The sequence below is a fragment of the Marmota flaviventris genome, chromosome 6, assembly GCF_047511675.1.
Source record: "Marmota flaviventris isolate mMarFla1 chromosome 6, mMarFla1.hap1, whole genome shotgun sequence".
NCBI lineage: Eukaryota > Metazoa > Chordata > Mammalia > Rodentia > Sciuridae > Marmota > Marmota flaviventris.
The window spans coordinates 128,824,525-128,850,525 of NC_092503.1; the positions used below are offsets into that span (position 1 = coordinate 128,824,525).

General features: G+C 34.7%; 1 protein-coding gene across 1 annotated transcript; it reads left to right on the forward strand.

Annotated features, from left to right (window-relative positions):
* Window positions 1–16,798: 16,798 nt before the first annotated feature.
* On the forward strand, window positions 16,799–17,743 carry LOC114080541 (olfactory receptor 2B11-like). Its single transcript, XM_027922160.3, has one exon. The coding sequence runs from the start codon at window positions 16,799–16,801 to the stop codon at window positions 17,741–17,743; it is 945 nt and encodes a 314-aa protein (XP_027777961.3).
* Window positions 17,744–26,001: the final 8,258 nt, after the last annotated feature.

The window sequence follows — 26,001 nt, forward strand, 5'->3', positions numbered from 1 at the left end:
GTTCAGCCTACTGTAAATTCCAGACATTATAAGCAATGTGACTATATAGTTACCACTCCCAAAAGGGAGAATTCAACAAATTACAGGGACAATTCTTTTTTTGACAAGTATATATTGAAATTTATGTTATGCAAAGATTGGAAACCTATATACATGTAAATTATATCATCTCTAGTATCCAACAACGTGCAGCTCTGTAACTGATTTCAGAAGAGTACATATAAATTAATGAACGGTTAATGCACAATAAACTGACAGAAAAATCATGATATCTGCAGGATCACATTGCCTTTTGGAGAGGAGAGGAAAATAATTATAAATTCCTATTAATAGTCAGTTAAAAACTGTATTTGCCAGAAGCTTATGCACCTCTGGGGTTGAAACAAAGGTGCTGAAAGTATAGAGCAAATTGAGGAAATTTCAAAAATATTGACACTGAAAAGTGCCAACCTTAGTTGATTTATTTAATTCCATATGTTTTCATCTTCTATTTAACTATTAGTTCAACATAGTTTTTTCTGCTAACTATGCAGAATAGAGCCATTTTAAAGGAGCCAACCCCCTATTCCCACACCATTCTCTGAAAGCTTAAAATCTAACAAAGTGAGGAAGATAATAAACAAATAAACACTCAAAATAAATACTATGTTGGGTTGTGATGAGTTATGTGAAGAAAAATAAAACAAGGAAGATGAGGAGGGTGTATATGAAGAGCACAAAGGATTTTTTTTTCCTTAATAAACTACTAACAGATCTATTTTGTTTTGTTTTCCTGTCCTTTACATGACAAGTACTCACAAGATGACTATGATTTCCATGTTACTCTAGTAAGGATAAATATCATCCTTATATAGTCAATTGGCTTTACTTTTTGCCCCATTACTGACCATGTGGTAAGAATCCATGTGAAGTCATGTCAGAATGCCTTGGCGTAGCTTTTGTTTGTTAATGAACTACATAAATCCACTGAGTCTCATTTTCCTTATGTATTTGATGATAATAGAATAGCTATAAACATTTGAAAAATAAAAATAAGTAATCACTTTTTTTTAACAAAATGCTCCCCCCTAAAGCTTAGCTTTATTAGTACTTGAACCAATTCTTTTACTTATTATTCAGTTTTAGGTGGACACAATATCTTTATCTTGCTTTTATGCGACACTGAAAACCAAACCCAGAGCCTCCTGCACGCTGGGCAAGCACACTACCACCTGAGCCACACCAGTAGTTTCCGTGAGTTTGTTTCTTTAAACAACTTTTAAGCTCTTACACTATCTTACAATGAAAATTCCAAAGTTTTAAAATTTAATGATTTCTAATAAGTAAACAAAAATATATCATTTTTTCCTATTGGTTTGGGTATAGAAGCAATAAAGAACTTTAAAACAGTTATTAGGGAAATAGATTGACAATTAAATAAAATTATCAAGAGTACATGTAGTCAAGTGGGGTGGTGTACACCTGTGATCCCAGCTATTCAGGAGGCTGAGGCAGGAGAATTGCAAATTAGTCGCCAGCCTGTCTCAAAATAAAATAAAAAAGTGCTGGGACTATAACTCAGTGTTACAGCACCTACCTAGTAGTGGCAGTAGACACTAGGTTCAATCCTCAGCACTGGAAAAAAAAATATGTGATAGTGATGGGCTCATATATTCTATTTGAGCTGACAAATATTCATAAAAATTATAAAATAATAAAAGGCAGGGTCAAAATTATTTTATGGTGCTTTTTATTTTTTCCTGTACTGGGGATTTAACAAGGCGGGGGCACTTAACCCCTAAGCTACATTCCCAGCCCGGTTCATATTTTATTTAGAGATAGGGTCTTGTAGTTGCTTAGAGTCCTGCTAAAAATTGCTGAGGCTGATTTTGAACTCCTGCCTCAACCTCCCAAGCTGCTGGGGTTACATAACCATATCCCACAAAAATATTATATTGCATTATAATTCTAATCTTTGTTATTAAACCAACACCCATAACATTAAGAATCTGAACTTTTAAGTAAAATGTTATTTTTTGACTATTCCATTGCATTTAGAGCATTCATTTCCATTTAGATATTTTACTTATTAATATCTAGATATTATTTTATTAATAAAGCCCAAGTCCTTCAAGAAAATATTCTACTTTAATTTTATGAATGTGAGTTGTATAGACAATAAAAGTTATGCAAAATGACAATTTATTGTAGTTTTGAACATGCAAGTGTTAATTTTAAATAAAAAACTATTAAAATGATTATTACAGGCAACTAACCTGTAATAATCATTATTTTTGAAGTTGGAAGATTTTTTCTAGTTTTCCCAAGCTATGAATATAAGGTACTCCTTCTAGAAAGCACATCGCCCAAAGTAATTTCCTCTAGATTACATTATGCTATGCACAAAAAATTAGTGCAGAAATGTCCATTTTAGTGAATGAAGTGTATATTTTTATTATGACCATTAAACATTTGGATATGTAGAAATACTTGGAATTTTTTTTTAAGTTTAATGACATATATGTTTAACAGGTAGAACTATGCTTCCGCCTTATTTGTTTCTCATGAAATTTCTGGATCTCAAATTGCTATCAAAAGCCGGGTGCGTTGGCCCACGCCAGTAATCCCAGTTTCTAGGGAGGCTGAGGCAGGAGAATCACAAGTTCAAAGCCAGCCTCAGCAAAAGCGAGGTGCTAAGCAACTCAGTGAGACCCTGCCTCTAAATAAAATAGGGCTCGGAATTATGGCTCAGTGGTCGACTGCCCCTGAGTTCAATCCCCAGTACCAAAAAAAAAAAAAAAGAAGAATTGCTGTTCATCTGGAGGCTGGGGTTGTGGCTCAGTGGTACAGAGCTTGCCTAGCACGTGTGAGGCACTGTGTTCTTTTTTGTTTAGTTTATAGTTTCCTAATTTATTCTTTGTTTCTTCGGTTGTAGAAATTTAAGTTGTGTAACAGTATGTTTCACAATATACACAAAGAAAAATTAGTGAGATAGGTAAGCAACTTAAAATATGCATCAGAAAGTATGTTATGTATTCACATAGGCGTATTATAATCCAATCATAAACAAAAACGAGTTCCTGTAATTTTCAGCAAAATAGATGGAACTGGATGACATAATGCTATGTGATGAAAGACAGACACAGAAGGAAAAGTATCACATTCTGTTTAGTATCTATTATATTTGGCAGCTAAAATAAAATTGATATGAAAGTAGAGTACTGACTCTGGCTGGGACATCAAGTATAGAAGGGGGGGTTGGACATTATCAGTACATGTGTATGCATATATGAAATATCACACCAAATTTCATTAATATGCATAGTGGATATGTACTAATAAAATTCATCATCTCACATATTTATTCATTCTGCAGTAAGAACACCTAAAATTCTAGGCTCTTTGGAATTTATAGTGTATGATGCACTATTATTAATGATCATCCTCTAGTAACCACCATTCTCTATGCATTCAACTGTTTTTTCCCCAGATTCCCCCACAAAGAGTATACAATAGATTTCTTTTTGTGTCTGGATCATTTCACTTACCATGAAGTTCTCCAGCTTCATCTATGTTATTTTAAATGGCAGCATATTCTTTGCTTTTGTTACTGGGGTTTGAACCTAGGGTTGCTTTGCCACTAACATGTATCCCCAGTCATTTTTACTTTTCAGATAGTATCTTGCTAAACTGATAAGGCTGAGCTTGAAAACTTGCTACCACTTCCACCTATAACATCCTTCTTCTTTATTCAGAGACACAAAAGCTGAGTGATAAGTCAGGTGTGGTGGCACATTCCCATAACCCGAGGGACTGAAGACTTTGAGGAAGAAAAATCACAAATTTGAAGCCAGCTGCAGCATCATAGTGAGAACTTATGCACCTTAAAAAGATAATCTTAAGAAATAAAAATTATCATATATGTATGCGTTTTTATATATTTGACAGGAAAGCTGAGAGTAATCACCTTACACTCAGATGTTAAACATCTTTGTACCTCTTCTCCATTTATCCTCCCTAGGCAGTTACCATATTAGAATGTTGTTTTGTTGTATCTCCCCTCCGGAATCTTGACAGGTTTATATGTCCTTACTTCCTGCAATATCTTTTCTACATCTTGCATTTAAGACCTACATGAGACTGACACCAGGTATCGACAGGTGCTTTGTCTCTTAAGAGTTCCTAGAGAATATCAGCCTCTGTGTACTCCTCTCCTGATAGAGAATAGCTTGAGTTTTGGGGATGGAGTCTCTTATGGGAGCAGCTGGATACCCTGGAGAATACAGAAATATCTCCAGTAAACCCTTTGAGGCATTGGATTCTATTCTCAGCATTGCACATAAATAAATAAAAATAAAAGTCCATTGACAAACTTTTTATTATTATTATTTTTATTTGTTCTACTTAGTTGTACATGACAGCAGAATGCATTTCAGTTTATTGTACACAAATCAAGTGCAACATTTCAATGCTCTGGTTGCACATAGTGTAGAGATGAACCTTTTGTGCAATCATACATGTACCTAGGGTAATTATGTCCATCTCATTCCACCATCTTTCCAACCCCCATAACCCCTCCTCACCTTCCCCTTTGCCCAATCCAAAGTTCCTCCATTCTTTCCATTCCCCCCAACAACCAAAAAAAAATTTTTAAATAGCACTTCTGATTGACAAATTATTTAAATAATTGAAAAAATATCAGATAACTGTCAATGATAACGGAACATTGTGTGTTCAGAAACTAATTATTGCAAAGTTTAACATGTCAAGTTCCTGCTGAGTATAATTACAGCTGCCATTTTCAAAATTCTTCTTTATTCAGAGACACAATGTGTGGGTGATTTTGGAAGTGTTTTCTTATGTATTTGTAATAATGCTCAAATGAAGAGGAATAGTAAATGTTATATCTTTAAGAAAACTGCACACAGCAATCCCAGTATTGCAAAAAATCATAGGCCTTGAGATCAAAAGGTTTTCTTACTATACCTTTTGCAAGTATTCTCCTATCAGGAGTCCAGGTTGGAATATAGACTAACAAAAGAATATAACTATATTATATATCTTTAAATAAACTTCATTGAAGGGAGTAAAATGGAATGATGCTGAATTAAGTAACTTCTGAAATTAGTAGTCTATAGAATAAGACAAAAAGAACTGTTCATAGAACAGTACTCCAGTTGATAAAGTTGTTTACCATGGGGATTTGGTTTAACAATTTTGAAACTACTATACATGTACACTAGAATTGAACAATCAAATAAATGAATGATAGATAGTGAGACCCAGGTTTCTCAATGGCACAGAAGGTATAGGCAAGAAAGGGAAGGAGACTAGATGGATCCATATGGTAATAGAGTTGGGGATATCAGTATAAACTCATAATTAGTTTGCCATAGATACAAATGAATATGCATATGTGTTGACTTACACTTGAATATGAAGATGTATTGACTTACAGATGTGTTGACTTATTATGCTTTGATAAATTCATAAGGTGAAAATATCGTAAGTTGAAGATGCATTTAATAAAGCTTAGCAACACAGTACACTGTAGCACATATGTTGTTATCTTTAGGACTGGGTGGCAAGAGCTGCAGCTTGCTGTCACTGATGAACATCTTATAAGAGTACTGTGTTGTGTAAACCAGGAGAAGATCAAAATTTAAATTATGATTTCTACTGAATGTGTATCACTTCCAGACCATGGTATAGTCAAAAAATCATAAAGTCAAAACAATTTCTAGATATATAGAAGCATTTATAAATATTCATATTGATGTGCTCTGTATCATGTATATTCATATACATATATATAGTGCGCGTGCGCACACACACAATGTTGCTTTCCCAGCTGAGAGAACCTACAAGTAAAAACACCCATTAGCAATAAGGACACCCAGTGCCCTGATTTTGTTTTTTATTACTGTTCTCCAATGAAACCAGGAACCAAGGCTCCTTGGAGAAATAACTGACTGTAGGATTGGGGCAAGAAATATGCAAGAAAATTCTGGAGTATCTTTTTAGTGCCAGAAAGTAAGAAAGTGCTCAAAAAACAATATAAGACGGGATTATGTCAAGGGCATAGGAGCTAACTGAAAGACCTCTCAATTGCCATAAAACCCTCTGCGGATCTTGAGGATTCTTTCTCTGTAGGCACTCTTTTCTTTGGTATTCTGCTGTGAATTCTAGTCACTTCAGCTCCCTGAATATTGATCTCTGTCTCTTTAACTCAGGGACATTGTTTTTCTCTGTTTAAGTTTCCCTGCCCTGAGCTGCAACCTAGAAACTCTCCAGGCAGTGAGCGGAGACAATCATAGCCCTTACTCATCTATTTCCCTTTTTTCAGGGATCATTGTCCTGAACTGTCTGTTGTCCAATGTGTGAAAACCACATAGCATACTTTTTGTCCAATTCTTAGTAGTTTAAAAAAGGAGAATAAAATCAGTCCTTTTGAATTATCCAGTTACTCTATCATAATCTAGAATGGAAGTCCACAGAGTACACTGTGTTAATTATAGAGGCGTTATAATATGGATTATTATCTGACAGGGCTAGATGCTTATCCTATGTTGCTCTTCTCTTAGAGAGTTTCCTTAGCTATTCTTATGTTTTTCTTTTATGTAAACTATATAATTAACTTATTTAGGTTGATAAAAATTGATTGTGCTTTAAAAATTGATAATATATATATAAAAATAATACATTTACAATGAAATATCCAGTATCCAGGAACATAGAATTAATTACAGACAATTTTTTTAAAAGAGAGAGAGAGAGAGAGAGAATTTTTAATATTTATTTTTTAGTTATCGGCGGACACAACATCTTTGTTTGTATGTGGTGCTGAGGATCTAACCCCGGGCCGCGTGCATATCAGGCGCGGTACCACTTGAGCCACATCCCCAGGCCTCAAATTACAGACAAATTTTAAGGATAAAAAATGTCTGTCAACTATGTAGCACATAATAAACACTAAATAAATAGCAGTTCATGGTAGAGTCATCCCTCAGTATCGGTAGGAGATTAGTTCCAGAATCCCCATGTATTGGGGCTGGGGATGTGGCTCAAGTGGTAGCATGCTCGCCTAGCATACATGAGGCACTGGGTTCGATTCCCAGCACCACATAAAAATAAAAATGTTATGTTCACCACTAAATAAATGTTAATAAAATAATCCCTATGAATGCCAAAATCTACAGATGCTTAAGTCCTTTGTTTAAAGTTGCACTGTATTGGCATATAGCCTGTGCACATCCCCCTGAATGCTCTAAATCATGTCTAGATTACTTATATTACATAATAAGATGTAAATAGTTGTTATATTGTTTAGGAGATAATGCCATGAAAAAAAAAAAGGTGCACGTATTCAATATGGACACAATTATTTTTCAAATATTTTCAGTCCAAGTTTGGTTGAATCCACAGATAGGGAGTCAACCACTCTATTGCTATCTTATCTGAGTAAATGTAAATTAAAAGAAAAAAAATATATAGTAATTTATAAGAGGAAATCATACACATTGCATTACAGAATCTATTTAGAGTTCTTGAACATGACTTTTTAGTTTCTGTGCTCCTTTTGTACTGGAAGTCGCCTAGCCTCAGATTGAGTACCTTTAGTCTTTCCAGAGCTTTCTTTGTTACATCTTTGCTGAAGTTCTTTCTTATCCTCTCCTTTTTCTGGGGGTTGGGGGAGGGAAGGGAAGAACAAGAAAAATGTTCCAAGTCCTTGAAGCCTTTTTTTTTTAACTTAAATATAATTTATTATTGATTCTAGAGAGCCCAACATTGTTATTTATTTTCCAAATGATTTCTTAAATATTACTAAATTATAACAATAATAACTTATATTTGCTTATATCTTTAGTCCTCAAGGAAATCAATAAATTGGCCCCACTGGAAATTGAAATTCTGCAATTTAAAAAACAGAATGAGACTTTCATATCCTTTCATGTATAAGTGAATTACCTAGGGAACTGGTTAAAATAGTTTCTTGGGACTAATTTCCAGAGGTTTTAATCTTGGTTGGTCAGGAGCCTCAAAATGTGCACCTTTGAACAATGCACTCCAAGTGATTTTGCTAGTTTTGCGCTTCTGAGAATTGAACCCAGGGTTTCATGTACACCAGGCAAACAGCTCTACCATTGAGCTACAACCTCAGCCCCTCAAATTTCATTTTGAGACAGAAATTTACTAAATTTCCCAGGCTGGCCTCAAACTTGCAATCCTTCTGCCTCAGCCTCCAGAGTAGCTGGGACTAGAGGCACACATCACCACACCTGGCTTCAAGAAATTTTGAAGCACATGAATCACATTTGCAAAACTCTGGCTTAAAATGTTACACAAAGGGATGAACTAAAAGTGAGGTCCACCTATGCTGTCAACATTCATTTGCCCTCTGATCAAGGAGAGAAGGGGAGTTGGCTATTAGAAATCTATATTCTAGTTATTTTAGGACACAATCTTATTTAATTAACTAGACAATCCTGTCCAAATATGTATCATAATCACCTCTTTGAAGATGAGGAAACAGGTTCAGTGATGTTTACCATATCATAGGAAGTGGACTAAGTTCAGTTTCAAACCCGAGTCAGTCTGACCCTGGAACCCATGCTTTTCTCATGGTGTCTTTCTTCTATTTTATTAGAGTTGAAGATGAAATTAATGGTCATAAAGCTAAACAGAATTAAGTGACTTAGACTGGTATCAAACCGTCTGGGTTAGGAAACCTGAAATAACTTTCTGTTGTCTCCTTTCTATGAAGGGAAGATACCAGCCTAGTAAACAGTTGCTTAACTTATTTTATTCTCATAGGAAGAAAATATGAAATAAAACCTCAGATATGTAGGAGGTACTCTGAGAAGAATAAACAGGCCATGTAACAAGCTAAATTAATCTCCTTTTATAAGGCTTTATCTGCTCCACCTTGGAATGCTCTGTTTATCCCATGATTATATTCAAAAGTAAGAAGAGGTATTGTATACCATATCTCTGAACAACAGCTTGATTATGACAGCATCTAATAGCTGCTGAGGGGCAGCCTGGAGCTTTATGGATGTGAAGAAGTATTGACATAAAAGTATTGTCTGGTGTTAAACAAGAATTTAGCCTTTAAAGCACTTTCCAAGTAGCTGCTTGTATTCTGCCTTCTCCTCAGGAGTGATTTATTCTGAGATATTCTTCATGTGATAGATAAATCGTACAATTTGTTCTTATGTAAGAAACAAAAATAGCCTCTGAATTTAATTAGCACCATGGTTAAACCAGTTGAACAAGAAGACATGACTCTTGTCCTCAAGGAGTTTTCAATATGATTGAAAAGACCAAACAAGCCATATGTACCAAACACTATAGACAAAACCAATGTTTATTCATGACATTTGCAAAGCATTCACTTCATATCTGAATTCTGGAAATGTGAGAGCCTTATAAACCTTGGAGAAACTAATTTCTTTAAATTTCAATTTCCTCAACTATGAGGACAATAATAGTGCCTACTTCAATGAGATGTTAGGAACATGATATGAGATAATTAAGATATTATCTCATATCACATTCTAGACACATTCTAGAATGTGTTAAATTATTAACATAATCTTTGTTTGCTTTCTGAAAATTAGGAGGGTAAATCCCACTCTCCCCTACTATTAAAATGAGATTAATGAGTGGAAAACTGATGTAATCTATAATCATAGCAAAAATGGTAAATGCAAGACTGATGTGAATTCTCTAAGGAGATTCATTCACCAATGATAGTCTCTAAGGGAGCACTGGCACACTGGGTGAAAACTGGTTTTATCTTCCTTTGACTCAGATTTGGAACCCAGAGAGAATATTCTCTGCTTCCAGAATTCATTCACTCCAGTCAGCCACATCAAGACTTTTGGAGAGTCCTATTGGAGTCCTGGCCTGATTATACCTGCCCCGCTCCCTCTTCAGAACCTTTGGAATCAGACCCTTCTGCAACCTTTTTTCCTGACTAATCTTCTATGATGATACTTGCTTAATATAAGTTCAAATGAAAAGAGGTATGTTCTTGTGATGTCTCTGGCTACCAAGACCAGCTAGAGAGCCTGGGGTGGCTTTTTTTTTTTTTTTTTGGTGTGGAGGGGTGAAGGGTGGGATGGGTTATTTGGTTTTAAGAAGACAATGAGAGTTCTGAGTTGTGCAACATCAGTCAGGCTAAGATGCTTCAATGAGCTAACTGAATTTTCATTATGCCAAAACAAATGGCTATAGCTTGTTCATCTTATCTCAGAAATATGTACAAAATACCAGTTGTCTAGAAGGAAAGAAGAAATGAGAGGGCAAATCAAGTCACTAAATATCAATTCTCTACAAGCCCATATTCTGAAGATCGATTTAGGATCAAACAATACAATGACCAATGAGGCAAGACATTTTTGAGAGGACAGGACCTTTCCACTGTTACTTTATACTCAAATTGCTGTCTTTCTTTCAGTTGTAGTTTATTATCTTCTTTGCTTTTGGAGACATATTTCTCTGCCAGTGTCTACCTCTACGTGTGTCCCAGTCCCTGCCCTTGGTGGTTAAACAGCTATAAGATGAAGGATCCTAGCAAAGGATTAAAGTAGTTTTAAGGTATTTTGTAAATGTGTAGCTGGTAAAATTGACATAGAGGTGTCTGGGAGAGGCAGGAATTCATCCTGGGGTGAACCCTCAAGCTAATCCTTACAGGCCAAACTGAAAATTTACCTTTTTAAAGAGGTCTTTTTAAAAATTAAGTTATCTATTCCAAGCAATTCTTACATGTATGTCCCTTTCTGATTCCATTGTATTTCCTCTCTCCTAGCATCTCAGATTAAAATTTCAGTTTCTTTTAACACCTTCCTCTATCTCATATCCAGACTTTGTTCTTGATTTCTAATGCCACTATTCCAGTGAACTTTGTATCTTTCCTGTAGCCTTGTTCATAGTTTCCAGAAAGGAAGAGGAATTTATCTGATTAGTATATGCTATAGTATGGATCTTGAATGTTCCCCAGAGACCCAGAAGTTGAAGTCTTAGTTCCCATGATGGTGTAATTGGGAGGCAGTGGGATTTTTAAGAGGTGGGGTCTAGTGGGAAGTCTTTAGGTTTTTGGAATATGCCCTCAAAAGGGATTGTAGGACCTCAGTCCCCTCTAAACTCTTCTTTGCTTCCTGGTCATAAAGTCAGCTGTTTCACTCTGCTACATGTTCTTGCCATCATGTGCTGCCTTGCCACAGCCCAAAGCAACAGGCCAACTGATCATGGACTGGAACTTCTAAAATTGTGAGCCAGAATAAATCTTTTTTCTTTATAAGTTGATTATCTCAGGTATTGTGTTATAGTGATAGAATGTTGACTAACACAGTAAATTGGACAGATAGAATGAATCATTCTTGAATTAGCCACTTTCCTTCTCTCTAGTTGAACTTAGTTTTCAGGATTAATTTTATTCTGCTCCTCCATTCCCTGAATTAAGTGGCAGATCTTCTCTCTTGTGTGTGTGTGTGTGTGTGTTTGTACGCAGTATTGCTGTCCAACTGTATCAATCAGATGGGTAAGCAAGATGGAAAGCAAGATGATTTCATATGCATGACTAAAACCACAATCTCCAAATAGCACTAATAACAATAAGGGGAACACTTTGATCTCCATGTCTCTGGCATTTTTCATGTTGCTCTGAATTCAGGCAGAGGAAAGAAGTGTTATTAATTAACCCCCTTAAAATCTGACCCATCTCTTGGTTTGATCTCTTAATGTTTTAGCTATCTCATTCCATTTCTAATTCTTTTTTTCCCTATTTTCTGAAGTTTCCACAAATTTTCAGTCATTTTATTTAATCTTTTATTCATAAAATATTCTTACTTTAAACTATGATTTCATATTCTATAAATAGCACTCACATTTCTAGAGATTTTATTCATGTTTCATTGTTGCAGTGTCCTCACATGTCCTCTCCTTTCTACAAGGGTCTCTGTTATATTTGAGTTATTTTTTTAACCATGTGTTTTTTTGGTGGGGTGGGGAGGTATACCGGGAATGGAACTCAGGGGCACTCAACCACTGAGCCACATCCCCAGCCTTATGTTGTATTTTATTTAGAGACAGGGTCTCACTGTGTTGCTTAGCACCTTGCTGTTGCTGAGGCTGGTTTTGAACTTGCACTCCTCCTGCTTCAGCCTCCTGAGCCTCTGGGATTACAGGTGTATGTCACTGCACCCGGCTATTTTTTTTTTTTTAAATATTTTTTTAGTTGTAGTTGGACATAATACCTTTATTTTATTTATTTATTTTTATGTGGTGCTGATGATCAAACCCAGCGTCTCACACATGCTAGGTGAGTGCTCTACCGCTGAGCCACAACCCCAGTCCCTGTTTTTGTCTTTTTAATTAGAAGCTTTCCTCAGATATTTGGTTGCCCTGACCTGTTCATATTTCAAAGTGAGACATTAAAATGCTAATTATTAGGGTTGGGTTTGTGGCTCAGTGGTAGAGCACTTGCCTAGCATGTGTGAGGCACTGGGTTTGATTCTCAGCACCACATATAAATAGATTAATAAACAAAATAAAAGTCCATTGAAAATTTTAAAAACACTTAAAAAATAAAATAAAATGCTAATTATTAGCTAACAGGTGAATATATAGAGCCTGGTGTTGGATGGTTTTCACTGTAGGGTTATTAAGTATGGATGCAGCTTTTCATTTAAAAATCTTTATTTGAAATTGTAGGTCGTTTCAAGCACTGTTTCTCAAATTACAAGTCCTCCAAAATCTTGTGCAGCTTGTGTAGGCATGACTATCAATGTAGTGATAATTGAGAGGGCTTGAGAATTGAGTGTCTCAGAAATTGATAAGCAAACTGCCACTTAATAGTTCCAATTTCATTGTTTTCTTTTATTCTTGTCCTTAGGTTTGCCTGGTGTCCCCAAGTCCAGAGTGCCTTTAGTTCAGACTTCTTCCAGGGTAGGTGAGAAGCAGAGTTACCTGATAGTGTGAAAGAATTTGGGGGTCCGGAGCTCTGTTTTTAATACAGTCTCTCAGGCAATCTTCTTGTTTTCAATTCCATATCACACCCATCACTTTCGGGGGTCTGGGTCCTCTGATTCCTTTGTCCTTCCAGGTTTGCTTGGCATCTCTCTGAATTGCACTGCTTCCTCCCACCCCTTTTCTTGCTATCTTCTTTCTCATTCTCTTTTTCTTTATGAGTTGTACCTATTTTACCCTTTTAGTGACATTTTAATAGGTGGAGACAAATGCATAGGCTATATTTACCTGAAATCCAGGTCCAATTCTCAAGATCTTATTTCCATGATTCCACCACCTTCTAGATCTTTACCTACAAGTAACTTCTTGCATCTCCAAATACTCTTTATCTTTTACTTCTGTACATCTAGGATGAAATTTAGCACATTCTTTAAAAACAACAACAACTAGGGATTGGACCTAGAGGGGCTTTAACATTGAACTATATCCTCATCCCTTTTAAATTTTTATTTTGAGACAGGGTTTTACTAAGTTGCTTAGGTTCTCACTAAATTGCCGAGTCTAGCCTCAAACTAGCAATCCTCTTGCTTCGGCCTCTCAAGTGGCTGAGATTACAGATGTATGCTACTGCACCACACACTTAGCACATTTTTAATTATTATTAGATATTTAGTACCTGAAGAGAGGTCCTGGTGTAGAGTTTTCTTGGAACAGATGATAGATCTGTCTGATTTTCTTGTCCTATGGTGCTTAACACAGTGCACTAAAGTGGGTAGACATACAAGTAACATTAATTTAATGAGTGAATATAAAAATAAATAACTGGATAGTTAACCAATATATTCTTTGAACTTAAGACTACAGTTATGTTTTGGTAATTATTGGTATGTTAATTTTCATACATCTTATTTCTTTTGTGTCATTTCTTGTAGTTATTACCTTGTTCTTCAGATATGAAGTGCTCAAAAAATAATTTTTTCTAGGTGGGAGGTAGAGGAGATGTAGAGCAAATATCTCCAGCACCTAGAATAGTCAATAATACATAATAGGTATTAAAGTATTCTTATTGAATAAATTATTTCCTAAGGCATAAATATTTCTTAAAGTGTGATCCAAAGGTCATTTGAATCATCTGAAATACTGGCTGGAAATGTCAATTCCTGGGTCCAGCAAAGGCTTACAGAATCAAAATCTATGAAAATAAGAGAGATGAATACATATTTTGAATTTTTTAATTAAACCTTATAAAATGAAGATGAAATAGCTTAAATAAGTGCATAAAGGCAAAATCCTATAAGACTGAAATGAAATAATGAAGTGTAGATGGATTTGTTTATAGGTGACCAAAGAGAAAAAAAATAACAAGCAAATTTGAGTAAAATCAGTCAGAAGAGTTTCTTGGGCTTGATATAATGATAATCTTGTCATCACAGTCTGCTCACATTAATTGACTTAACATAAATATTACCCATAACTTTATCATACACTAAAGGAGTTCCGGCAAATAAACATACTTTAAGACATATTTTAGCCATCTAACAGAAAATAAAATCAATTAAAACTACTTCATAGATTCAGTCAGTAAATAAAAACAGGTATCTCTGGTTATGATAAATTTGTATCTAATTTCTTTGGTTAGACAATCTCAGAATTCATTGCCATATAGGAGTCTCCAAATCTCTGTCCTAAACTAGTAAAATCCTGCAATTTTAAAAAATGTATTATTTCTTCAGGATTGTCTTTTAATTAACCTTGACAATGCCTGCTAGAACTTAATCTTGTTTACTTGGAGGGTTTTAACCTTGTTTACTATGGAGAGGGTTTTGAGGAGAACTGGCTTCCTTTTAGCCTATATTCCTCTCAATGAGTAAGAATAACCTTTTTTTCTTCCAAACTTTATTTTTTAGAGGAATTTTAGGTTTGAGCAAAAGGTACAGAGATTTCCCATAGTCCTCCTGCCCCTACACATGTATAGACTTCCCCATTATCAACATCCCCCTTCAGAGTGGTACATTTATTACAACTGATGAAACAACATGGACTCGTCATCATTACCCAAAGGCTATAGTTTACATTGGGGTTTGCTTTTGGTGTTGTACATTCTGTGGGTTTGGAAAAATTTATAATAACATGTATCTACCATTATAGAATTATATAGATTACCTTCCCTGCATAAAAATTCCCTGTGCTCCAATTATTCATTCACTGAATAATTTACTTCTCCATAGTTTTGTCCTTTACAGAATGTCATATAGTTGGAATCATACCATATGTAGCCTTTTCAGATTGGTTTCTCTCACTTACTAATATGCATTTAAGTTTCCTTCATGTCTTTTCATATAGTATATTAATTTTAGTGCTGAATTTTAATATTTTATTGTCTGGATAGATGATAGTTTTTTTATCCACTCACCCACTGAAGAACCTCTCAGTTACTTTCATGTTATGTCAAGTATGAATAAAGCAGCTGTAAATATCTGTGTGCCAGTTTTTGTGTGAACATAACTTTTCAACTTTGGATAAAATCAAGCAACTGCTGGATCATATGGTAAAATTATGTTTTGTTTTATAAGAATTGCCAAACTATCTGGTAAGTGACTGTGCCGTTGTGCATCCCCACCAGCAATGAATGGGCATTCCTGTTGCTTCACATCTGCACCAGAATGTGGTGGTGTCAGCTTTCTGAATTTTGTTCATTTCAATAAGTTGCCCTGGTATCTCATTTCTGTTTTAATTTACATTTCTCTGATGACATATGATGTACAGTATCTTTTCATATGCTTATCTGCCATCTGTATTGCTTTGGTGAAGTGTCTATAAAAGTCTTTGGCCCATTTTAAAAATCAGGTTGTCTATTTTGTTATTATTGAGTTTCAGAATTCTTTGTATGTTTTTAACAGTTTTTATCTGATATGTCTTTTGCAGATATTATTTTCCAAGTATGTGGCTTCTCTTTTTATTCTCTTGAGAGGTATAGAATTTTAAGCAAAATGACTTTATCAGATCAAAGGGAAGACTGCCTTGGCTACAAGGGGAAGGTGGAAGGTGGGTTATCTTGAATACTCTGGATGCCCTATAGATTCTCATTCTAATTCTTAGAGTCCTATTCTATCTTCATCAGTTCCCTGACTCACAAGACACCTGGAGAATATTTCAACTCACTTTCTTGTACCACTTTCTGTATTTGTCTTGTTGGCAATGAAGAATGTAATACTAATAACATAAGCAGAAATAAAATATCAGAAGAATGGTAGTTCACAGAATCAATGGGAAGAATGAAGAACAAAATTTGGTAAAAAAAAAAAATTAGAAATAAAGAGAAGCAAGACACAGACAAGCTCCTACCCTAGGAAGGGACTGTGTAGGACACATCCTTTGGTATTGTCATCATGAACCATTATTAGGAATTTAGCTGCTCTGATTTTATGACAGGCCCTTTCGCTCTCTTCATTCCTCTACATAATTTCACTAGGTTCTAATCCTGGATAGGAGCATCTAATTAACTAAACTTAACTGTCTGGAGTATAATACACTGGCCACCTTCCACTGGCTTGTTTTGTGGAAGAGAAAAGACATGACAACTAGTATCCACTAATCTATTGCACAGAGCTTTGATTTAGAAAAAAAAAGTGAAACAATTTCTGTATTGAAAAAACTTCCCAAATATTTCTTTACAATGCTAATTATAATAACTATTCTACTCAATATTATTTTTGTGATTTCTATATACCATCTCTCCCCCATTACATATATTTTTCCTAGTGTTTACAGAACTTTTGCCAACTCAGAATTTTTAATATCACCCTTTTCTTTCTTGATTCTAGCAGGTCTCTTCTTTCAAAATTCAATGAAGCACATGAATGAAAGTTTTCCAGTGGATTTTATTCTTATGGGCCTTACCAAATATCCATGGCTGGATTTTCCTCTCTTCTTTGTCCTCCTGGTGTCTTATATGTTCACATTGTTGGGAAACATTGCTATTATTCTGGTCTCTCAACTAGACTCCCAACTCCAAAATCCCATGTATTTCTTCCTTACCAATCTTTCCTTTCTGGATCTCTGTTTTACCACAACAACTGTACCTCAAATGCTGTTCAACTTAGGGGGGCCCAACAAGAACATCACTTATATAGGCTGCATGGCCCAGGCCTATATATTTCATTGGCTAGGCTGTACAGAATGTATCTTGCTAGGTATCATGGCCTTAGATCGCTATGTGGCCATGTGTAAGCCTCTGAGGTACTCTGTAATCATGGATCATAAGCTCTGCCTACAGCTGTCCAGCACTGCTTGGCTCACTGGACTGGCTAATTCACTGCTGCAGTCCACACTTACACTCCAGCTGCCCCTGTGTGGGAACCAGGTACTGGACCACTTTTTTTGTGAGCTGCCTGGTCTTATTAAGATGGCTTGTGGGGACACCACAATCAATGAGATTATTTTAGCAGTAGTGGCCACCCTCCTGATAATGAGTCCCCTCTCCATGATTCTTATCTCTTATACTTACATTGCCAGAGCTGTATTTCGAATCCCTTCCACTTCTGGGAGACTTAAAGCTTTCAACACTTGCTCCTCACACTTATTGGTGGTGTCTTTGTTTTATGGGCCTGGGATCTACATCTATATGCAGCCCTCAGCGGATGGTTCCCAAGACCTTATCAAAGTCTTGACTCTGTTTTACTGTGTTATTACTCCGATGGCCAATCCATTCATCTACACTCTGAGGAACAAAGAAGTTATAGAAGCTATGAGGAAGTTTTTAAGGAAGGCCATTTCATCTAAAAGAATATGAGAAAATATGTCTTATTTTAAATGGGAAGGCCCAAGAATACCTGCAATGTCTTCTTCTTAGTATATGTTCCAGGAAAACCATGCTCAAAAGTCAAGAAAAACTTTACTTATAGAGATATGCATCTTCATAACAAAACAACTAAAGAATACTTTGATACTACTTTTAAACTTTTGGTATGGTGTCAGTAAAAAATTCCAAGGGCATCTGAACTTTTGGAATAAACAAAGCTGAAAGTCATTACCTTGAAAATTGTCTCACTGTGTTGAAGATTTTAAAAATCTGTAAAAAATTAAAACTGCATGAAATTCTCTGTAAAATGCAAAGTTACTTTTATGAGTTCTTAAATCTAATTTTTAAGTACTTACCAAATAAGCTGAAGGAAATATCAACAGGCAAAGGAAACACTATTATTAAATAATGTTGATCCTATTGGATGTTGGTATGGTGAATAATAAATTTGGGTCTACATTTCATATTACAAATTATAATAAACTATATTTGGATCAAAATGTTAAAAATTTAAAATTCTTTCCATCAAAAAATAAAATGTATTCCACAGTTGTGGAAGAGAAATATATTTCTGAGAATTGAATATTATTATTAAACAGGATTTATTTAAAAATTGAGAGAACTGTATATAACAAACTAAACATTAAAACTGAAGTTATTGTTTATAAAAACTATAGCCAACATTACCTAGTAAGTAGATAGGGATATATATATATATATATAATCATTAAAGAAGCAACAGTAAATGAATAAATACATAGATATTTTATTTGTGAGGGAACATAGGTAAGATATCATTATATGACAAAACTCAGTTTTACAAGAAAAATTTTTAAAAAACAAACAAGAGTACAAACTGACATGGGTTCCTAGATCTTTCTGCCAATTCATGTTGTGAAATGTCATAAACATGACCTTTCATGTTTATTTATTATTTATTCATGATGGAATTCAGAAACTAATATTTTAAATATTTATGAGGAATGTTTTAGGATATGGAAGTTAGCTGAGTCCTGTTATCTGGAGCAAAACAAAACCCCAAAGAAAGAGGTTTGAGAGCTAAGGCTAGAGCATAATCTGGGAAAATCTCTCTCCCATTTGACATAAGAGAATCCTAACCCCATCATCATCATTGATGCAAATGCAAGAAAAATAGAATATACATTCATCTTTGAATATCAATAAGTTACTGGCAAAATAGAAAATAACATGGTAGCATATTATATTGTTATTTTAATAGCAAAATAGCCAAATAATTCCAATTTCTATCAGTTGAATACTGACTGAACTTTGAATGATATAAGCAAAATGGAGTCCTATGCAGCTGTAAAAGGGGTAAAGAAAATGACCAATTATTTCTATAGAGTGAGCCCAAATATGTAGTGTTAAGTAGAAATGAAAGCAAGGCACAACACAATGTATATAATATAACCTCTTATAAGGAATGGGGAACATACAATATAAAAATGAATTTTCTTATATTTGAGAGAAAAAAACTGAAAACATGAAGCAAATTTAATGAAAAGATGAAATAAGAGAATGTGAGGAAGGAAGAGAGATGGGAATTAGACATCTCCAAATATATCTTATTACATAACTTATACTTTAGTAATTATAAAATGTTTTAAAATATTTATTTATTATTTTTTTGTGGTGCTGGGAATTGAACCCAGGGTCTCATGCATGCTAGGCAAGGTCTCTACCACTGAGCTACATTCCAAACCCTTAAATGTTTCAACACTAATACTTACATAAAATATTTGAAAAGAAGTCCCTCCCTAAAAACCTGAAAACAAACTGAAATGAAAACCTCATTGTATATCAAGTTGGTGATGTAACAAAACACAGGGAAGAAGAAGAAACTTTTTAGTTGACTCTAGAACACAACACATACTACATTCTTTTCTCCCCCAGACTTCTTGAGATATAATTGACACGTAAAAATTTTATATATTAAAAATTTTATGTTTCAACATATGTACACATAATGAAATACCAAAACCAAGCCAATTAACATGTCTATCACCTTGCATAGGTACTGTGTGTGTATGTGTATGTGTGTGTGTGTGTGTTTGTGTGTGTGTATGTGTGTGTGTGTGTGTGTGTGTGTGGTAAGAACACTGAAGATAGGGGCTGGGGCTGTAGCTCAGTGGCAAAGCACTTGCCTAGCATGTGTGAGGCACTCGTTTGATCCTCAGCACCACATAAAACATAAATTATTAAACAAAGATATTGTGTGTCCCTCTACAACTAAAAAAAATTTTTAAAAAGAACATTTAAGATCTACTCTCTTAGTAAATTTCAAGTATACAGTCTGATATTATTAACTGTAATCACCACGATGTACATTAGATTCCTAGACCTTTTTTTATCCTGTCTAATTTAAAAGTTGTACCTTTAAAAAAAATCAACATTACTCCACTTCTCCAACCTCCAGCCCCTGGCAACCACCATTATATTCTACTTCAATGAATTAAACATTCTTAGATTTCACATATAAATGAGATCATGCAGTATCTATTCTTTCTGTGGCTGGCTTATTTCACTTAGCATAATGCCCACCAGTTTCATTCATGCTATCACAATTGTCAGTGTTTCCTTCTTTAAGGATGAAAGATATTCCATTATGTAGTGTGTTTGTATGTACATGAGTGTGTATTATATTAAACCACATATTCTTTTTCCATCCATCTGTTGATAGACAGGTTGATCCATATCTTGGCTATTTTGAATTATGTTGCAAAGAACATGGGAATACACATATCTCTTCTTCAAGGTACTTATTGCATTGCTTTTGAATATATACCCAGAAGTAAAATTGTTGGATCATATGAAAGTTCTATTTTAATTTTGAAAGAAACATCTACACTGTTTTCCATTATGACTAATTATGTTCTTACCAATGGTGTTTAAAAATTCCTTTTCTCTATATCTCATTAACACTTGCTATCTTTTTTCTTTTGGGTAATAGCCATTCTAACAGGTGTGAAGTGATATCTCATTGAGTTTTTAATTTGCATTTCCCTGATAGTGATGTTGAGTCATATCCTATTGGCCATCGGTCTTCTTTCAAGAAATGTCTATTCAGGTCCTTTCATTATTTTTAAATTAGGTTATTTGTTTCTTGATATATATAGGTATATATATTTAGTTACATGTCTGTTTATAAACACACACATAATATATTTTAAATTTTGGTACATACTGGGGATTGAACCTAGGGATGCTCTATATTGAGCTGCTTCCCTAGCCATTTTTATTTTTTATTTTGAGACAGGATTTTCCCAAATTTCCCAGGCTGACCTTAAACTTGTGATCCTTCTGCCTCAGTCTACTGAGTAACTGGGATTACAGGCACACACAACCACTCTCTGCTCTTTATGTATTTTTGGATATTGATACATAATTAGCAAATATTTTCTTCCAGTTTATAGATTGTCTCTTCACTCTGCTGTTCCTTTGCTGTGCAGAGCCTCTTGGTTTAATGTGATGGCATTTGTTTATGTTTGTTCTTGTTGCCTGTGCCTTGGAACATATCCAAAAACAAAAACAAAAACTCCCAACATTACCCAGACCAATGTCATAAAGTTTTCCTCTCACGTTTTCTTCTAGTAATTTTATAGTTTCAGATATTTTTTTAAAAGAGAGAGAGAATATTTTTAATATTTATTTTTCAGTTTTCAGTAGGCACAACATCTTTATTTTATTTTTATGTGGTGCTGAGGATCGAACCCAGCACCCTACACATGCCAGGTGAGCGCGTTACTGCTTGAGGCACATCCCCAGCCCAATAGTTTCAGATTTTAAACTTAAGTTTTCAATCAAATTTTAGTTGATTTTTGTTTATATTGTGAGATAGGGGTCTAGTTTCATTATTTCATGTGTGGATATCTAATTTTGCTAGCACCAGTTATTGAAGAGAATTTCCTTTACCCACTGAGTATTCCTGATAACCCTATCAAAGACCAGTTGGCTGTAAAAACAGAATTATTTCTTAGCTATCTTTTCTGTTTTATTGGTCTATATGTTTGTGTTTGTGATGGTACCATACTGTTATGATTACCATAGCTTTGTAATATATTTTGAAATCAGGAAATATAATACCGTCAGCTTCATTCTTCTTTTTGAAGACTGTTTTGACTATTTTGGGTCTTTTATGGTTTTATGTAGATTTTAAGATTTTTCCCCCTATTTCTGTGAAAAGCCCATTGGAATATCGACAGGAAGTGTATTGAATCTATAGATCATTTTTAGCAGTATGAATATTTTAAGAATACTAATTCTTCCAATCCAAGAACAGAGGATATATTTCCATTTATTTATCATAATTTTCACTTTCTTTCATAAGTGTTTTATAGCTTTCTGTGTACAAATCTTTTACCTTCTTGGTTAAATTTATTCCTAAATATATTATTATCTTGATGGTATTATAAATGGGATTATTTTATTAATTCCTTTTTCAGATAATTCATTGTTAGCATACAAACACCCAACTGATTTGTATGTTGATTTTGTATCTTGCTACTTTATTGAAATCATTTGTTAGTTCTAATAATGTTGGTGGAGTATTTGGGGATTTCTATATATAAAGTCATGTCAACTGCAAACAAATAATTTTACTTCTTCCTTTCCCATTTGGATGCCTTTTATTTGTTTTTATTGCCTGATTTCTCTATCTAGGTTTTCTGGTAGTATGTTGAATAGAAGCTGCTAGAGTGAGAATCATTGCCTTTTCCCTGATCCTGGGAAGAAAGTTTTCAGTTTTTCACTATTGTTCATGATAAGCTGTGGGCTTATCATGTAAGCCCTTCATTACAGTGAGGTGTATTCCTTTAATACTGAATATATTGAGAGTTTTTATCATCAGGTGATGTTAAGTTTTGTCATATGATTCTTCTGCATCTGTTGAAGTGATCATAACCATTTAGGGGCATTTTGATTCCTATGCACAGAATTTCCAGAACATAATATCTGACCATGAGATCAAAGCAAAGGAAATGAGAAGATGATTCTGATGATGGGGGTTCACTTATCTATTTTATTTCAACTTATTGTATTATAATACCAAACTATATCTCTAATTTTTAGTTGTTTTATATCAACTTTGCCTTTTGAAGCCACTAAATAAACCCAAGCTTCATATTTTACTTCAATTTCTCCCAAATATCCAATAAGTATGTAATCATTAAGAATGCCAGCATGAAAAAATTAACCCAAAGTGGAATAAGGCATCAGACCAGAGACCCTGTGCCTACTAGAAGAAAATGTAGGACCAAATTTCCATCATCTCAGCTTAGGAACCAAATTCCTCAGTAAGACTCCTAAAGTGCAAGAAGTGAAACAAAAAAATCAATAAATGGGATGGCGTCAAATTAAAAAGCTTCTTCAAAATGCTCACCATCTCTAGCAGTCAGAGAAATGCAAATCAAAACCACCCTAAGATACCATCTCACTCCAGTAAGATTGGCAGCCATTATGAAGTCAAACAACAATAAGTGCTGGCGAGGATGTGGGGAAAAGGGTACACTTGTACATTGCTGGTGGGACTGCAAATTGGTGCGGCCAATATGGAAAGCAGTATGGAGATTCCTGGGAAAGCTGGGAATGGAACCACCATTTGACCCACGTATCGCCCTTCTCGGTCTATTCCCTGAGGACCTTAAAAGAGCATACTATAGGGATACTGCCACATCAATGATCATAGCAGCACAATTCACAATAGCTAGACTCTGGAATCAACCTAGATGCCCTTCAATAGATGAATGGATAAAAAAAATGTGACATTTATACACAATGGAGTATTACGCAGCACTAAAAAACGACAAAATCATGGATTTTGCAGGGAAATGGATGGCATTAGAGCAGATTATGCTAAGTGAAGCTAGCCAATCCTTAAAAACAAATGCCAAATGTCTTCTTTGATATAAAGAGAGCAACTAAGAAAAGAACAGGGAAGAAGAGCATGAGGAAAAGATTAACATTAAACAGAGACGAGTGGGGGGAGAGAAAGGGAGAGAGAAGGGAAACTGTATGGAAATGGAAGGAGACCCTCATTGTTACACAAAATTACATATAACAGTTTGTGAGGGGAAAGGGAAAAAAAAACAAGGGAGAGAATTAAACAACAGCAGATGGGGTAGAGAGGGAAGATGAGAGGGAAGGGGAGGGGGGATAGTAGGGGATAGGAAAGGCAGCAGAATACAACAGTCATTAATATCGTATTATGTAAAAATGTGGATGAGTAACCGATGTGATTCTGCAACTTGTATTTGGGGCAAAAATGGGAGTTCATAACCCACTTGAATCAAATGTATGAAAGATGATATGTCATGAGCTTTGTAATGTTTTGAACAACCAATTAAAAAAAAAAGCTTCTTCACAGCAAAGGAAAGAATCAATAACATGAAAAGATAGCTTACAAAATAGGATAAAATCTTTGCCATATGCACCTCAGATAGAGCATTAATGTCCAGGATATATAAATAACTCAAAAAGCTTAATAATAATAATAATAACCCAATCAATAAATAGGCAAAGGAACTGAACATGCATTTCACAGAAGATGAAATATGAATGGTCAACAAATATATGAAAATATGCACAACATATCTAGCAATTAGAGAAATGCAAATCAAAACTACACTGAGATTCCATCTCACTCCAGGCAGAATGGCAATTATCAAGAATACAAGTAACAATATATGATGGTGAGGATGGCACATTGATACATTGCTAGTGGGAATGCAAATTGGTACATCCACTCTGGAAAGCAGAATGGAGATTCCTTAGAAAACTTGGAATGAAATCACCATTTGACTCACTTATCCCACTCCTTGGTATATACCCAAAGGACCTAACATCAGGATACTATAATGATGCAGCCACATCAATATTTATAGTCATTCAATTTACAATAGCCAAGCTATGGAACCAAACTATTTGCCCTTCAACAGATGAATGAATAAAGAAAATGTGGTACATGGACACAATGGAATATTACTCAGCCTTAAAGAAGAATGAAATTATGGCATTTGAAGGTAAATGGATGGAGCCAGAGAATATCATGCTAAGTGAAAATAAGCCAAACCCCAAGCCAAAGGCCAAATCTTCTCTCTAATATGCAGATGCTAATTCACAATAAGGCAAGATGTAAGAATAGAAGTTCAGTGGATTAGGCAAAGAGGGGAATAAAGGGAAAAGAGGGGGATGGTAATAGGAAAAACAGTAGAATGAATTGAACATTAGTTTCCTATGTTTACATATGAATACATGACCAGTGTAACTCCGTATCATGTTCAACCAGAAGAATGGGAAGTTATACTCCATGTATGTATATTATGTCAGAATAAATTCTATTGTTATGTATAACTAAAAAGAACAAATAAAAAATTTAAAAAAAAATAAAAGAAAGCAAGGTTAAATTATAGATCCCTTAAAATCCAGTCCATTATTACTCAGATTATTTTTTGAATAATAAAATAAATATTTAAATCTAGTAAAAAAAAACACCAGCATGAAGAAATTTGCTTAAAATCTTTCTCTGACATAACATATTCATTTTCAAAGCCCTCATCACTAACTTTCCTAACAAACTCTGTAATAGAAATAAACACCCAACTTCTCTTGGGCTCCCATTTAAACATGTTATTCTCTTACATTTTGGATGTCCATTTGTGACAAGTAAACACAGTTTTTTATTTATTGGAAACTTCTCAGATATATCGCTAGCAGATGGTTTATATATGTTTGTTGAGTAGGTCAACTGTAGGACTCAGGCAGGTTTCACCCTACAGCCCAGTGGGCAGCACATTGAATTTCTCTGTAAACAATTCTGAGTGACATTGGCCCCAACTTCTATGTTTGGAGTAAAAGTTCCCCACAGTAGTACTTTGATAAGTACTACAGAGGCATAGTTTTCAACTTAGATTTGTAAATTCCTGCAAAAAATATTGAAAATGTCACACCAACTCGGAGACTAGAGACATAGTCTGGCTGAGAGTTGGAATAGCTTGCTGAAGGCACCATCTCAGAGGTGATATTATATTCTGCAGGATTTCATGAACCAGATTTTCTAAATGGTTCTGTACCTCCAATAGGAGGAATACATGTTCAGGAATCAAAAATACATGTCCAGGTGGAAGCAGGATTGGCCCCATTAATCATTACTTTGAAGGAACCACTGGAGAATTTGTGCTTCCCATTTCTATAACACTGAGTTTGGCAAAGGATACAGTAAGAGGCCCATTAAA